The 15,154-nt window shown below is 41.4% G+C and overlaps 1 protein-coding gene across 7 annotated transcripts in view; it reads right to left on the bottom strand.

Moving 5' to 3' along the window:
• LOC101156719 (alpha-1,3-mannosyl-glycoprotein 4-beta-N-acetylglucosaminyltransferase C) overlaps nucleotides 1–15,154 on the bottom strand; it is a 182,743-nt gene that overhangs the window by 108,487 nt on the left and 59,102 nt on the right. For all 7 annotated transcript variants that reach the window (XM_020701581.3, XM_078948221.1, XM_020701582.3 and 4 more), the window contains one exon: nucleotides 3,168–3,238. Coding sequence is in view for 3 of the 7 variants with exons in the window: in XM_078948218.1 (XP_078804344.1) it covers nucleotides 3,168–3,192 (25 nt within the window). In the remaining 4 variants the exon portion in view is untranslated. The remainder of the gene's footprint in view (nucleotides 1–3,167; nucleotides 3,239–15,154) is intronic.

Genomic DNA, 15,154 nt, shown 5'->3' with positions numbered 1-15,154 from the left:
ACAAAAACAAAATCTATAGATTCTGCTCTTTTGCAGCAGATGAGTTACTTTGTTACATGTAACCCTTGTTCTATCCTAGGCACTTTACCATTGGGAGTTGGGTCATCTAGACCCACTAGACAGTGCTCTGAACCTTTTTTCTTCAATGATTTGTGATCTTCTCTGGTGTCCATGGATTACATGAAATCTTTCCACCTTTATCCACCTTTGTCATGGTAGGGAGAACACCTCAATGTGAGGGTGGGGTCATCTAAGATAGCACAAGGGTTACATGAGCAACAAATTGTTTACTTTAGCCGACAGATGGATGATGACAAGCCAATACTTTTACTCAGCTGAGTCCATTTAGTTACTCTTTTCCCCAGGGATGAGCAATAGTTGTATAAAAAGTTATGTGTCAGGATCAAACAGAAAGAATTCCACATCTAAGCACCAAACTTTAGCTTTGAATACTAGAATGAACACATTAGTGTTAGCAGGATTCTTTTATGTAAAAAATGAATCACTGACAACAGAATAAATCAGATGTAATACATTCATTTAGTAAAGGAAGTAAAAGTTCTGTATGGGTATATTGGTTAGCAGTTTTTACCCAACTTGGACTCAAATATTGTGTGTTCATAGTTCATCAATAAAATCTTTTTTGTTAAAAAATAGATTTAAAATAAGAGGATGTTATGTTTCTGTTTTTAAATAACTATAATTTGGGAATACCATTACACAAGGATATATATATTTTTTCCTGGTTTTAAAAGGTTTAGACTATAAGTCAAGACAGTTTCTTAGTAATTGGGTAGTATTTTTCACCTGTTACTCCTTTACTGTTACTCAAGACATAATTTGGATGACAACTTTTTTTCCATTTCTTGAGGAATACAATTTTAAAGTAAAGTGAATCTTACCTGTTTACAATTTTGTGAAGTTGATGGCCTCTGGCAGTGAGTGGCTGTCTTCTAAAGTAAGCTTTTAAGTCATGATTTCATGGGGAACTATTTGTATTTTGTAAGCCAAAAGACAGAAACAATTCGGATTGAAGCTCCAATGCAGACTTTAAAGGGAAACATGGCAGCCCATTTCAGGCATAGATGGTTCCAGAGTTCAAATATTGGAACTTTGACAAAGAATTTGATAAAGTTACAGACCGTGAGACACAATCAGGGACTCAGTTTTGACCCATGACATGTTGATGATGCAGTAGATCAGGGGTGGGCGATTATTTTAACTCACATTGGGCCACATTGGGTTCTAAAATTGGATAGAAGGGCCGGACCACAAGCAGATGTGTGGAGTGAGAATGATATAACATGGAATGTAGATGAAAACATTTGGATGTAAAATTATATTCTAAAAAAGAATATTCTAGAGTTTTTGGTTTAAAGCTTTTGTTCCCATTTTAGATCATTTTTTATTGTGAAGCCCTTTGGTACCTTCAAGGAGTTGTAAAGTGCTATTTGAATAAAGTTTCATTCATTCATGATCCTTTTAATAAAATAAATAACATTATTTATGAAATAAAACAATGACCAAATAACACTTTATGATTTTCAAAGACTAAAATTCAGGAAAAATGTACTGATGCATAAAAAAATTGAAGAAAATTTAAAAAAAAAACAAGAAATGGTGGATCCTCTCCCGTCATAAAAAACCTCATTTCTATGTCTTCTGCTGCAGCTAATCATATTTCTGTGTTACCTCTTCACCAGCACAGAGTTCCCTCGTTTATTGCAGGAGTTACATTCTAAAAATAACCGTGATCGATGAAATCCAAGGAGAATGGTTACAGATGTTTATGGCAGTAAAACTCCTCACTGCTTAAATATACTTTTCTCACACAGACATGAACATTTTCACACTTTTTTCTTGTTTAAATTCTCAAACCTTCATAGAAATTAGTTTCAGGATCTTAGAATGAAAACAAAGATCTGATCGATCACAGATTTCTGATTTGAAGAGCTCCGCTTTTCTGCACAGGAGACACGGCACGGACTGAGATCGATTGACAGGGTCTCCAGCCAATCAGGACACAGAACAGGATGCACTGTTTAAAAAAGCTGCATAATTGCCCTTAAAGAACGAGCTAAACCTGGAAAGATGAACTGCTCTATAGAAAGGAACGACTGTCTTCTGGTCTGTTTGACAGAGACTTTAGAGGGTTTCAGGTCGGAGCACAGACTGCAGAAGGGGGGAAGAAAATGTCACGTCTTCATCATGTGGCCAGATAAAAAAAATGAATAAACATGGGTCTCTGATATTGTTCAGTGGGCCGGACCAAACATGGAGGCGGGCCGGATCCAGCCCGCGGGCCGTAGTTTTCCCACCCCTGCAGTAGATGGCGTCTCTGAATGATATCAAATCCCAGGCATGGCAATGTGATCATCATCACCTTTGTAAAGCTCTTCACAACTAATACGTTTGATCTCCTCACATCCTCAGTTTCTTTCGTGCAGTGACTGGATATGATTGGGCGGCAGTGGCTCATGTGGTTGAGCGGGTCGGCTAATGATTGGATGTTCGATCCCTGCTCCCCTCAACCAACAGCTATTGTGTCTTGGGGCAAGACCCTTCTCCCTCCTTGCTTCCGGTGTGGCTCCCGTTTGAACCACATCCTTCAGCTACAGAGATGAGAGTAAGAGGAAGTCTGTCAAGAGTGAGGCGATCAGTCCCATACATGCCAAGGCAAGCGTGTTTGGATGAGAGTCCTAGTGAGTTCAGATGTCAACCCCTTTCGGGGATGGGCAACTTCAGGCCTCAAGGGCCGCATTCCTGCATGTTTTCTAACATATCCTACTCTGATGATGGTGTGTCCAGCCAATTAGAACATGCCAGTCATGATTAGAGCTTATATATCTGGAAATGATGCAGATACACCGGCCTGCGAGGCCTGAAGTTGCCCCTGCCTGTTCCATTTGTTAAAATTATTATTATAATATGAAATATAATGTTTCATTTTGCCTCCTTGATGATTTACACAAAGAGTATAAACAGAAATAGAAAACAGCAACATCACACACTACATTATGGCCCATAGATGAAGAGGATTTTTTCATGTTGGCAGCTACACTTAAGCTCACTGCTGTGATTTAAAGGATGCTGTTGTGCTGATCAAGAGGCCGAGCTCAAAGGGGCAGAGGACCGCAAGGACAGTAAATCAGACGAGAAGCACTTACGTCCACTGTGTGTCTTGTGGGCCATTATTGTTGGGTATGCTTACACATCATATTGGCAAGGGTCTTCTGGGCTAAAAAGAAAAAAGAAACAAAGGAGCGTTAAATCACAGAATGAAGCCCTGCTCCGAGCAATGTGCACACTTTAACACGGCAGTAGAAAGGCTGTGAGGAGAGTTCAGAGCCACTGAGAGCCAGAGAAAGGGAAGAGAAGACCCTATTGATTTTCCCTCTCTGAAGTGCCAGTTCATCATTCTGTGAGACGCACTCGATCGATCCCCTGCCTTTAGTTTGTTTGTAATTTGGGGGGCTCAAAACTGTTCAAAGATGGGTCCTCTTATATGCCACTTGCCTCAGAGATGAAGAAAGGAGGATCAAAAGCTGTGAGGAGATGAACTCATTGAACAAGGCTCCTCGCACTCGGTTGGTTTTTGTGGCCCTAGTTCCAATAAGAGCTTTTACAGGAGCAGATTGCTATTCACTCAAAGTTCCAGCCTTCTTTCCGTCCTCCAGCCTCATTACACTTTTATCAATTCTGTATGTTTACATTTGCAGGTTCACACTTGGTCCTTTTAGGAAGACAGACAATGAGATGAACGAAGGGTAGTCCACGCGCTGATCATTCTATTCCACCTGCAGTTCACTCTGCAACAGATTACCTCCTGCTGCAATTGGGAGCCAGGCCAACACAGAGAGCTGCCAAATGTGGGCTTAACTCAAAACCTCTGGAATGACAATAAAAAATGCTCTTTGCTGCAAAAACCCTGTCAAATGTAACCTAAATTTTACTCCTATAAATGCTGCGGTTCAAACATGACAACCAAGTCTGCATACACTGGACTACAAGGACCAGATTGCTTTTACAATTCCTCTGCCTTGCTGTGCCTTTCAATGAAACATACTCAAAAACTCACCGAGATCTGAACCCACCTAGTACTCTGTGAAAAGGAAGTTTCTCTGGATATCTCATTTAGGGCTTATTTTAGAATGTGTTGAGGATACCTAAAGGTCATTTTGAGTTCAAAACTGAATTTCCACAGAAACTACAGCTTGGTGGACATTTTGTACCAAAACGTTAAAATTTGGGGACTTTCACCACAAGATGAGAAAAGAAAACTAGTTACCAATCTTCACGAAATTTCACAGACAACCAAAGTTTTGTTGACCTTTGACCTCGGGAGGAGGCCACCATATAGAGCTTGAAAGAGGCCGACACAGTTTCTACTTTCAAAGTTAGGCTTAAAACATTCCTCTTTGGACAGGCTTTTTGCCAGGCTAGCTAGTAGTCAGAGAATATTTAATTTCCTGCTCCCCTACATTATCTATGGGGAAAAATGTTATTTTTGTAAAACATTCATTATAGGTATTTCTACGCTGATCTAAACATGGAGAACATGGTTTTAAATACCGACACAGAGCGGCCCATTGCCCCTGCTTACATTAATACCATATTGCAGCCTTTTTCAACCAGTGTGCCGTGAGAGATGGTCAGGTGTGCCGTGGGAAATGACCCATTCACTGATCTAAAAACATTTACCATCTCCAGGCCCTGATAAAACACTGAGTAGTTAGGAATATCAAAGATCATAAAATACTTTTTTCTTTGTGTTTATTTGATTCAATTAAAGACATTTTGATAAGAATGACGGTACCGCGATTTAGCTGCAGCTTCAACTGTTTTAGGGAAAAGTCCCACCCCTCCAACTGTCTCCACCAATCAGTCTTGGAGGCTTAATCACACGTCATCAGTCTGACCAATCAGAAGTGGTTAAAGTCTTCACTTCCTTGTTCTGATTCTGCTCATAAAGTCTCTCAGTTCCAACAGAAATGCCAGCTAAAGCTCGTCTTTAGCGGTGTAGCTTTCCACAGAACCCGATTTTCAGACCGTGGAACAAGTGAACATCGGCAGCAGTTTGCACTACATCTCCCATGATCCATAGGGTTAAAGTGACAGCATCTGTGCTACTAAGAGTCTTCCCTGTTAAACGTCTTGAAACCACAACAAACACACATCAAACAGTTTTTCAATCTTCTTGATGAAATCAGAGGTCAACAGTTTAGTTCTCCTTCAAGGTTTGTGTTTATTAACAGCCAAACATCCCAGAGTTTGGTCCAAGTCATCTTTCTAACTGAAACACTTTACTAATAACGTCTGGATTATTTTATATGTTAAACTTTAGAAGAAGTAATAACAACATTTAAGAAACAGGATTAAGGTGAAGTGGCCAACAGACACATTTAAACTAAATTTAAACAATTTATTCATCTTAAAAGAAATAAAACATTTTTGTTAAAGTTTTCAAAGACTTCATTTTTGATTAAGACAAAAGAAAAACTAATAAAACCTCAACATGTTCACTTTTTGTGTAGCTGCAGAAAACATCAATATAATGTTAGTCTTTTTGTGTAAAATTTATCAAACATATTGTGTCATATTGTTCACAAGTTACAGTTGCCTGTGCAGTAAACTTGAAAAAATTTCAAAAAATAAATCACAATTTAGAAAGAATATATTTGTTTTTTTGTGAGGTTACATAGAATTGCCTGTTAATAAACTAGAGGGAAAAACAACTACCAGGGTAAAATGTCAAAAAATTTAGTTGAAAATCATTAATGAAAACTAACTATCTTTTATTACGACTTTTAGAAAAAACAGCTGCAACTTCCAGCTTTTTCTGCCTCAATTATCACATAATGTGAGATTGTGGAGGTATATCAATACAGACTATGAGTTTCTCCTTTTTTAATTTTTGGATGCTGGTGTAGATTTTTGTCAAGGATAAAGTGTGCCTTGGCTCAAAAAAGGTTAACAAACACTTTCATATTGTATCAATATTAATAAGCTAAAAATTTAGATTTTCTTTTTTTTTTTTTAACTTGTCCTGTCCAACAGCTGGGCAGGCAGATGAGAGCTGAGGGCCTCTTGTGTTGGACATATTTTACTTTAACAAGAGGGGTTATTAATCTTCAGACAAACCATAGGTGTGACTGAATAAACCCCTTTTGTAATTGAGGCCAAACTTTATTAATTTCAATCATGTTTGAAAATCTTTGGTGTTGGACCGGACGGAAAAGGAAAGAAGGGAAGAAGAGAGAGGGATGTTAGAGAGGGGGGGGGGGGGGGGTGATAGTGAGAGGGGGGGGTAAGACCATGAAGCAGCATAGAGCAGACAGGTTTACTGGTTGTTTATCGTTACGGTAAGGTTCAAATGTAGTACAAAAAGGGCGGGGCCTGTTCACACACACTCAAATGTTATCAACACACCTGCTAGCTGCAAAAAATGTCCACATGTCAACATGTACACAAAACAGATAGTGTTCACAAACGCATACCTATGCCTTTAAACCAACTAGTGTGAAATCTTTCATTCATTCAATCATGCAAACTATTAGTGCAAAGGTGAGCTAACACCTGTGCTCAGGTGAGTGTTTATGTTCTTCTAAAATGGATGGTGGAATGTGAAAAGAAGGAGGAGGAGCGCCCAGCCACCCCCACACCCAGACCCCAGCCGCAGCAGCAGCGGCAGCCGGAATTCCCCCAACGCCACACGGGAACAGGCAGGGAACAACCGCCCCCCGGGCAACCAAGACCGCCACCCAGGCCAGGGCCAGCAGGACCGCCGCGAGGCCCCCAGAGCCAGAGAGCAGGGAGGCGCGGAGGGAAAGAGAGCGCCGCCCCAGCCCGACCAGGAAAGCAGCCCCCCCGCCGCGCCGGAAGAGCCCAACGCAGGGCACCACCGGAGAGGGACGCCCACAGCCCCAGACGAGCACCCCACCACCACCCAGGAGTTCTGGGCATCCCCCCACCCACAAGACAAAACAAAATTTAGATTTTCTGTTATTTTCATTATTATTACCATCAGCTTTAAGTGCCATAGTGCAAGTAACTTACTATTAACGAGTTGTATTAAATTCCAAAAACAGTTAGTTGTTAGTACCAAACATGTAAATGTAAGTACTAACCCCAAAGTGATATTTTAATTCATTCACACATTTCTTAGTATTCCCCCAAAAGATTTCCCATCAGGCCCTCCAAGTGGGTTCTCACATTGTGACGTAGACCAGTGAGAACAGCCCCTTTCAGGCGCTGCCCCCAGGTTAACACACACACCCACAGACTGTCTGTGGCATTTGTGTTGTGAGCCAATGTAGCCGTGTCCCAGAAACCATCATTCAATTTAGCGTTTGTACTTTCTGTGGTGCCAAGCGTCAAAAAAACATGTTAGTGAGGAATCTGCAACACATTTAGGGGTGGAGCCTAAATATTTCAGAGAATGGCGGAAGCAGATGGATGATAATTAGAAGACAGCTGCAGAAAAAGGAGCAAACTATATTTTAGTGCAAAGAAAGCGACTCAAGCTTGATGTCATGAAATCGACGGCACCCACGAGGAGAGAAAGGCGGAGCCTCAGAGATCGAGTTGTTTTACTTCAGAGTAAGAAAAGAGTTCACGAAAATAATTCATATTTCATAAATAATTTGTTCTTTATTGTGCCAAAGGTAATATATTATAATAAATATGGATATAGTTTAGTCTGCAAAGCTTTAGAAAGCAGGATATAGGCTCTTGAGTGTCAAGCAGGGAGTCATTGGGTCCCACTTGTAGTCTTTGGAATGACTCGGCCTGGATTTTGACTTTCCAGTTTCAGGGCGGACACTCTGCTGTGATGTGTGAGCACTTGTGACACTCTGTCTTATTTTGGAATCAAATCTTGGATATTCCATGCATCTCAAAAAAGTCCTTTTGTGTGGCCTGACTCTCAAAACAAGGAAATACATGAGAAGCTTAGTTTAAAGACATCAGGACAAAAAGCCAAAACTTCTTTGTCAGAAAAACGCATAGAATCTACTGTTGAGTTTGCAAAAGGCAGTTCATTCAAAGTCTGAGAAATACATCAATTTACTCTTTTCTTATAACCCTTTTAGTTATAAATCTGAAAAAAGCTTCACATTGTCCAAATGTTACTCCACAAATTTTCTTCATCATCTGAATTGCAGAAAATTAGTCTCTGTTCACTCGGGGAATAAAACGATATTTCATATTCAACATAAATTTGACCTTTTTTAAACTTTTTGAGAAAGTTTTTGGAAAGATGACTAAAACAAAGTGACTTCAGTTGTGCCCGCACAATGAAGCTCTGGTGTTTTACAATGACTAATGAATATTTATGAATTCATATTTGTTGTTTTCTTGTTTAACTAACAGATTTAAATGCCACCGAAACATTAAATTTGCTTTGCTGTGGGATTAGGTGTTGCCTCACTCCCAGCACTGAGGCGCTGAGCCTGTTGGGCTGCGACCTTCAGTAGTCCCAGGAAAACTCTAAAGCGGGAAAACATCCACCCACTCAAATCCTCATCTGAACATCTCGCCTGCCTTCATCAGGGACTCCCTCCCACACATTCAGAAGAACAGGCAGGTATCACTCTTTCTGAGGTTCTCTGCAGGTCATCCCTTCCTGGAAAGGATTCATTTACCAAGGTGTCAAAATGAAACATCAGGAATAAGAAACCTTTCTTCAAACACAGCACTTGGAGTGTTCAGTCCTGTCATGTCCACAGCTTATTTATTTTGCTGATTAATTTCCAAGCACTTGAGCAAACAAATCTAACACACAGAAGCCATGCAGCAAACCTCCCACTTAGATATTCAAAAATGAGCTCACCAACATTTACATATGCAATCATTTACCTAATGTTTGTAAAGCAAGCAACGCCAAATTTTATCCTGACAAATGCTGGCAGGGAGATAATTAAACTAAAAAGATGGTATTAAACTTGGGCCTGACTGCCCAAATGTTCCTACGTTCATGTTGCTGCTCACATTTTATGCATTTCAATCTGAAAAATGTACTTTTTAAGTTCTGTCATTTACCAAAGGCAACAAAAAGGACAGTTTATTTTTGTTTACCGCTTTCTTTATAATTATAGCCTCCAGCCAAACTTAACAGCATCTTGATTTGCCAGTTTAGGCAAAATAAGAAACAGTCATCTGTCTCTGAGCATGCTGTTTGTTTGCATCACACTCATTGACTGTTCATGAGAACTGGACTGAGTGACCCCTCCCCCCAAACGTTCCAAACAGGAAGTACCTGCTGGCTCCAAAAATCCAAAATCCTATTGTCTTCCTCGCAATAGTTCCTCACCATATCACAGTTGACCTCTTGCGTTCTCGCTGTTTCGCAGGGCGGGTTTGCGTGCCTATTTTCTTTTTCTCTGTTCAGCAGACTGTGCTCTGCTCCCTGATTGGCTGTTCATCTTGTCAGTCAGTCCCCTCCTCAGCTGATGTGTTGCCAGATTGGGCAGTTTCCTGCTTAGTTGGGCGGTTTTGATTTTGAATTTACCTGCAAAAATGTCTTTGTGCGAGTGGGGATAATTTGGGTTCAGTTTTGGTGGTTTTTAGTTAGATTAACTTTTTTTCAAAAGCAGATCTTTGTCATTCTTTCAAATTGGACTTATTTGGACATTGAGATTTTAAGCAAGAGAATAAAAATGTGAAAATGTTTGAGTAAAGTGTAGAAAGTGTGTTCAGGAGTTGTACAGCCTTTATACATTTGTAATTCTACTTTGCGGATTTCACCTGTTTCACCCATCAGTTATTTCTGGAACACATCCTGCACGATGAACAGGGAAACACTGTACTGTAAACAGCTATTACTAAATCATTCAGTTTGTCAAAATAACTATTCTTGCGCTGCTACCTTTTTTTTTTTATAACATGTTCTTGATAATCCTAATTTTGTTTTTCACATTTTTTGTGTCGCAAAAGTTATTCAAGTTTTGAGCTGAGCAGTCAGATGCTCTTCATAAAAGCATGCAGTCTCACACCGAACATTCAGAATATTTGACTGACAGATTTTGTGGCCTTCCAACAAGCTCACTCTTGATTGGCGGGAATGGTTGCCATTGAAACGTTGACTCAACTTGGACCAATCTCTGCTTACTGACAATTTCTGCTTTAAAAATTGGGGCGTCTGTATCGCAAAAACAGGCCACCAAATTGACTTCATTTCATTGGAGCAGGAAGTAAGTCCTTTTCTATGGGTGATGTCAGTCTCACTTGGTCCAGTTCTCACAAATCTGGCTCTTTTGATGGTCACATCTGGCTCGCAGACAAATCTTTAATTATAAAAAAAAAAAGTTTCATTAGACCAGTCCTTCTCAGGCGTGATGCGATGCCGGGGGGGGCGCAGTAGTAGCGGTGCCCCGAGAAAAGAAATCTGCGCCACTTTTAGTTTACTATTATCTTGTGCCAGCCTGAATCCTGCGAATAGCTTTCCCTACCAAAAGGAAAAGGGGAGGGGTAGTGGGTGCAGGCAGCGAGGGGAAACTGCGCACTGATTATCAAAACTTAGAACACGCTGCCGGTCATATACCACACACTGCAGCCCGTGAGTATTGCTACCGACAATGTTTGGCTCCACGTCTGCATGTGAGCAGTCTTTCTCACATCTAAAGAACATTCAGACAAACCTACGATCACGTTTCAGGGCTCCAGACTGCGACCAAATGGTCGCATTTTGCAACCAAAATTTGAGAGTGTGCGACCAGTAAATTTGCCTCCCCCACCCTCCGTATTTTTTATACATTAAACGTGGAAGGGGCACATCAATGATCAATGAAATAATCAATGAGACGCGAGCGCACACGCACGCAGACAGACACACACTCGCACACATACTCATGAAACGTGAGCACACACTCGAGTTTCATTGAGTTTTGCCTGTCTGTGAAGCGGCAAATACGTGTGAGAAGAATAGGGAATGCGTGGGGGGGGGGGGGGCTAGAGATAATCGAGCGCACGTAAACATCTGTGGGAAGGAAACAGAGACAAATATAATCACAACCTGAGATGTGCGTGTGTCTGAGCTATGAGTAAGCGAACTATTGATTCGTTCTTCCGACCTGCGGCTAGTGTGTCAGTAGGGATGGGTACTGAGCCCCGGTATTGAACGAGCCCCGGGGCAACATTCTTCAAGACCGCAGTATTGTTAAGATATGACCTTAACGGTTCTGCTATCGGTACTGGAGAAGTCGCATTTTATGTGTGCCATACATTAATGATTATATTAATTTCGCTTTTCTCGCTGAAGAGGAAAGGTCTGCCTGGCTATTTGTGTGCACGGGGAGCGGGGCTGTTGTTCAGACAGCACGTGGCGCGCGCACACAGGAACGCTACCAAAGATATACGATGGTGTAACGAGCTAAACGGTCCAAAATGCTGCGGCTCTCTGTGTTTTTGTAAAATAATGATCATGTTCTCAGAGTGTCGTGGTGCTTTTAACACCGTCAGAGCAGACAGGAGGAAGAGAGCAGCGTGAGCACGCAGAGGGGGCGTGTCTGCAGCTGTGAACGCCGACCAGAGTCTGTCATGGGATGGAAAGTTTTTCTGGAAAGACAGTCAGTGGCGATCTCGTAGGGGACATGTAAGCCCAAAAAAGAGAAAAAAAATCCTTTTTATCCCCCTAGACCAAGACCCCCAATGTCCGCGTAAAATTAAACAAATTTGCATCAGGGCACCCCTACTATCCAAGGCGGGGGCGGGGCATAGACACAACGCTCACATACAATAAAAAATATTAAATTAAATTAATATCCTGTCAGTTTTTGGAATTAAATGAACTATTGCTATGTCTTGGCCAAAACATTTTTTCTAACACATTTACTGTTGCAGCTCCCCATGCTTTCATCTCAGTGGGAAACTGATCCAAATGGCTGTTTGAGAGGTTCAGGTTGCTGACCCCTGGTCTGACACATCCACATGCATTCCAGGTTTGGATTGTAACATTATCTTGTATAAAGTAAAATGTTTTGTTAAAAAACAATGCTGTTCCATAATGAGCAAATAAAGCACTTTATGTTCCTAATTTGTTATTAAATTATTTATTTTTCGTCCTCAAAGTATCGATAAGAGTATCGTTAAAATACCGGATCGATAAGCAGTACCAATAAGAGTTGTAGTACCGTTAAAACCTTAATGATACCCATCCCTATGTACCAGTGCCAGAGTCGACAGTCTCACCATCGGATGATGATGCAGAGTCAGAGGTTGGTGTAGTGAAAAAAGCCCACACCCACCATTTTCGAGAAGACTGGCTGAAAGAATTCAGCTGGCTGAGGTACTATAAGCAGTCGAACTATATGAATTGCGAACACTGCAGCTGCTACCCCAGAACTGCGGGAACACAAAGTTTGCCAATAGTTCAAGCACTTTGCAGTTTAAACACAATACACTGATTAAACACAACCTCAGCCTGAAACATTGAGTATGTCGTGACATGTATATAAATCAGAAATCAACGCCACTGCCGGTTGCTTTTAAAAGACAAATGACTGTAAATCAGAGCGCAGATGAGGCAAAGGTGATGTTGAAATTTAACACGGCCTACTTCGTTGCTAAAGAGGAACTACCCTTCACCAAATACAAAAGCCAGCTCGACCTTCAAAGGAAGAATGGTTTAAAACGTAACCAACATACAACAACGATACAGCATGCGCACAATTCGTTGGAGTAATTGCGGATACTTTGAAGGTAAAGACTTACACGAAAATCAAGGATGCTTCGTATTTATCAATTATGATCGATGGGGACACATTGGGGGAATTAGCATGGAGGGACCTAGCTTACAAGAGTTTGATGCCAAGGAAGCTGTGCAGACATTCAGCCAGGGTAAAAGGTCTAGGAGCCAAATTACAGCCTCCTAGTGGAACACAGGAGGATTTGCTCTAAGGGGGAGTGAGTAAAGGCTCAAGTTGTTTAGACCTACATGTTCTAGTGGAATGTTATTGGCCAGTGCCCCTAATGTTTACATACATTTAAGTATTGTTTGTAACTGTCAAATGACCGAAAGGTTACTACGGTAATCACTTTGTTACTAAACACTTTTTTTTAATTCAGAATGTATGGTATTTTGTTTATTATTTGTACTGTCATGACACCGATGGTGCTGTCAGTTTACCTTGTTGTTGCATCTTCAAAAGTGCAGAACAAAATGTGACTCTGAATTTGAAACAGCGCATTGTAATTTCTGCATCTATTATTAAAGTATTTATTAGCAATACAGTGGAAATGAGTAGATTTGGTTAGAATGTTGATTTACGGTATGGGCCCCTAAATTTTCTGGTTGTGCCCCTAAAATTTTCGGTGGGGGGCCACAGTGCTCCTAGTGAAAAAAGTTAGTCTGGAGCTCTGCGTTTAACGGATGGACGTCTCAACGGCTGCATGAAGCTTAAACTCACCATGGATCAACCAGACTAGACCATCAGCAAAACCACCACGCAGCACCAGAAGTCACATTAATGCTAAGAAATAATCTTCATTTATTAGCAACAGCATAACAATGTTATTAAAAAGAATCCACAGATTTATTGTACTTTAAATGTTGAAATTACATAAAATGCACATTCACTTGTATTTTTAGTTTTAAAGATATTGTAGCGGACTGGGTGGCTGTTGGGTCGCGTTAAAAGTTCCGGAGTTCATTGAACGCATCAAGCAGAGATCTGATTGGTCCTCAGTTCTGTCGCTCAGCCTGTTGTTAGGGAGTTTGGACCAATGGGGTTCAGCAATGGGCCGAATAAGGGAAATGGGAGGACTGGTGAAGGAGTGGTGGAATAAAAGGTTGGGAGAAGCGCTCTCGGCAGTGTTGCCAGATTGGGCGGTTTTGGTTCTAAATTTGCAGGTAAAAATGGCTTTGGGCGGGTTTGCATAATTTGGGCGGTTTTAGTGTCGGTTCGGCGGGTTTTTTCCACTCATGAATACATAATAACGGACTACTTTAGGCTGGGTGGCTGTTGAAGTCTTATGTTCTGAAGCTCCGTGAACGCACCAGGCAGAGACGCTTAATGGGTTCTGTCATCTAACCTGTTGTTGGGGGTTTGCTAAACCCGCCCCTCCTCTTAGAAGTTGCGTTGTTTAAAGCTGACACCGCCGTCGCGTGTGGGCGGAGCTACGAGCTAACGTTATTGTCTGATCGCTGCATGTCTGTGTGTATCAATGCATGGTAGACACGGAGAATGTGGAGAGATCAGGTTTAATATTTTGGAGAGTTCTACTTGGTAATCATGTTTCCATGTTTGAGTTCATGAGATCGTCCCAGAAAGTCTCTGCTTCAACTCCCGCAGGGAAAGCTGCATGTGAATCTGACGCCCGTGTTTCCATCTCTCTGACAGTTTGAAGCCAACGCCCCTCCTTCGCCTCTCTACCTGCTTTTCCTCTCTACCTGTTCATATCCTCTTTAGCTCAGAGTTTTTTCCCCCGCGCTCCTCCAGTGTGTCCAACACAGAGAGCGCTAAATACGGTCATCATAGCAGCAGGTTGACACGGTAGTAGTCGGGGCGCTTTGGCGCAAGCGCAGCACAAGGATGGAAGAGGTTATACATAGGCTATAGCGGGTTAAGAAAATGAATGGAAGAAGGCCGGTCCGCTGAAGAAATATTCAATACTGTACTCCTTTTATTAATAGTCTGAACTATCTTTGATTTTGAGAAATGTTTTATTTTGTAAAATCACTGCATCGGGTACTTAATCAGTCCAGTAGGGGAAAAGAATCTACAAAAGCTGTATATTGTTGTTTCTCCCAATCATAGATAGATATGATTGTGCTTTTAAACTGGACAGGTAGCTGTGAAAAAGCCAGTCGAGTAATATCCCCTTTCTACATCTGTGATTTGTGAATGTGTAATTCATTTGACTTGATCTTATCCCCCCCCCCCCGTTGGGCGGGTTTTTGCGGGGTCTGGCGGTTTTCAGATGACTTTTGGGCTGGAAAACTGTGACTCTATCTGGCAACACTGGCTCTCGGCGGGAGAGATTGAGGAGTTCCTGATTTAGTTGTTTAGCGTTGGTTACGGTCTGCAGTAACCAGAATAAAGAACCTTAAAAGAGGTTAAGTCTCAGTGCTTCAGTGTGGGAAAGGGACACTACATTATTGTATGGCTCTCATGAAATTACATTAAAAAATATGTTGTGTTGATGGCTGTCTCGGCCA

The sequence above is a fragment of the Oryzias latipes genome, chromosome 6 (genome assembly GCF_053564925.1).
Source record: "Oryzias latipes strain Hd-rR chromosome 6, Olatipes_Hd-rR_3.1".
In the NCBI taxonomy this organism is placed as follows: Eukaryota; Metazoa; Chordata; class Actinopteri; order Beloniformes; family Adrianichthyidae; genus Oryzias; species Oryzias latipes.
This window is presented reverse-complemented; position numbering and strand designations above follow the sequence as displayed.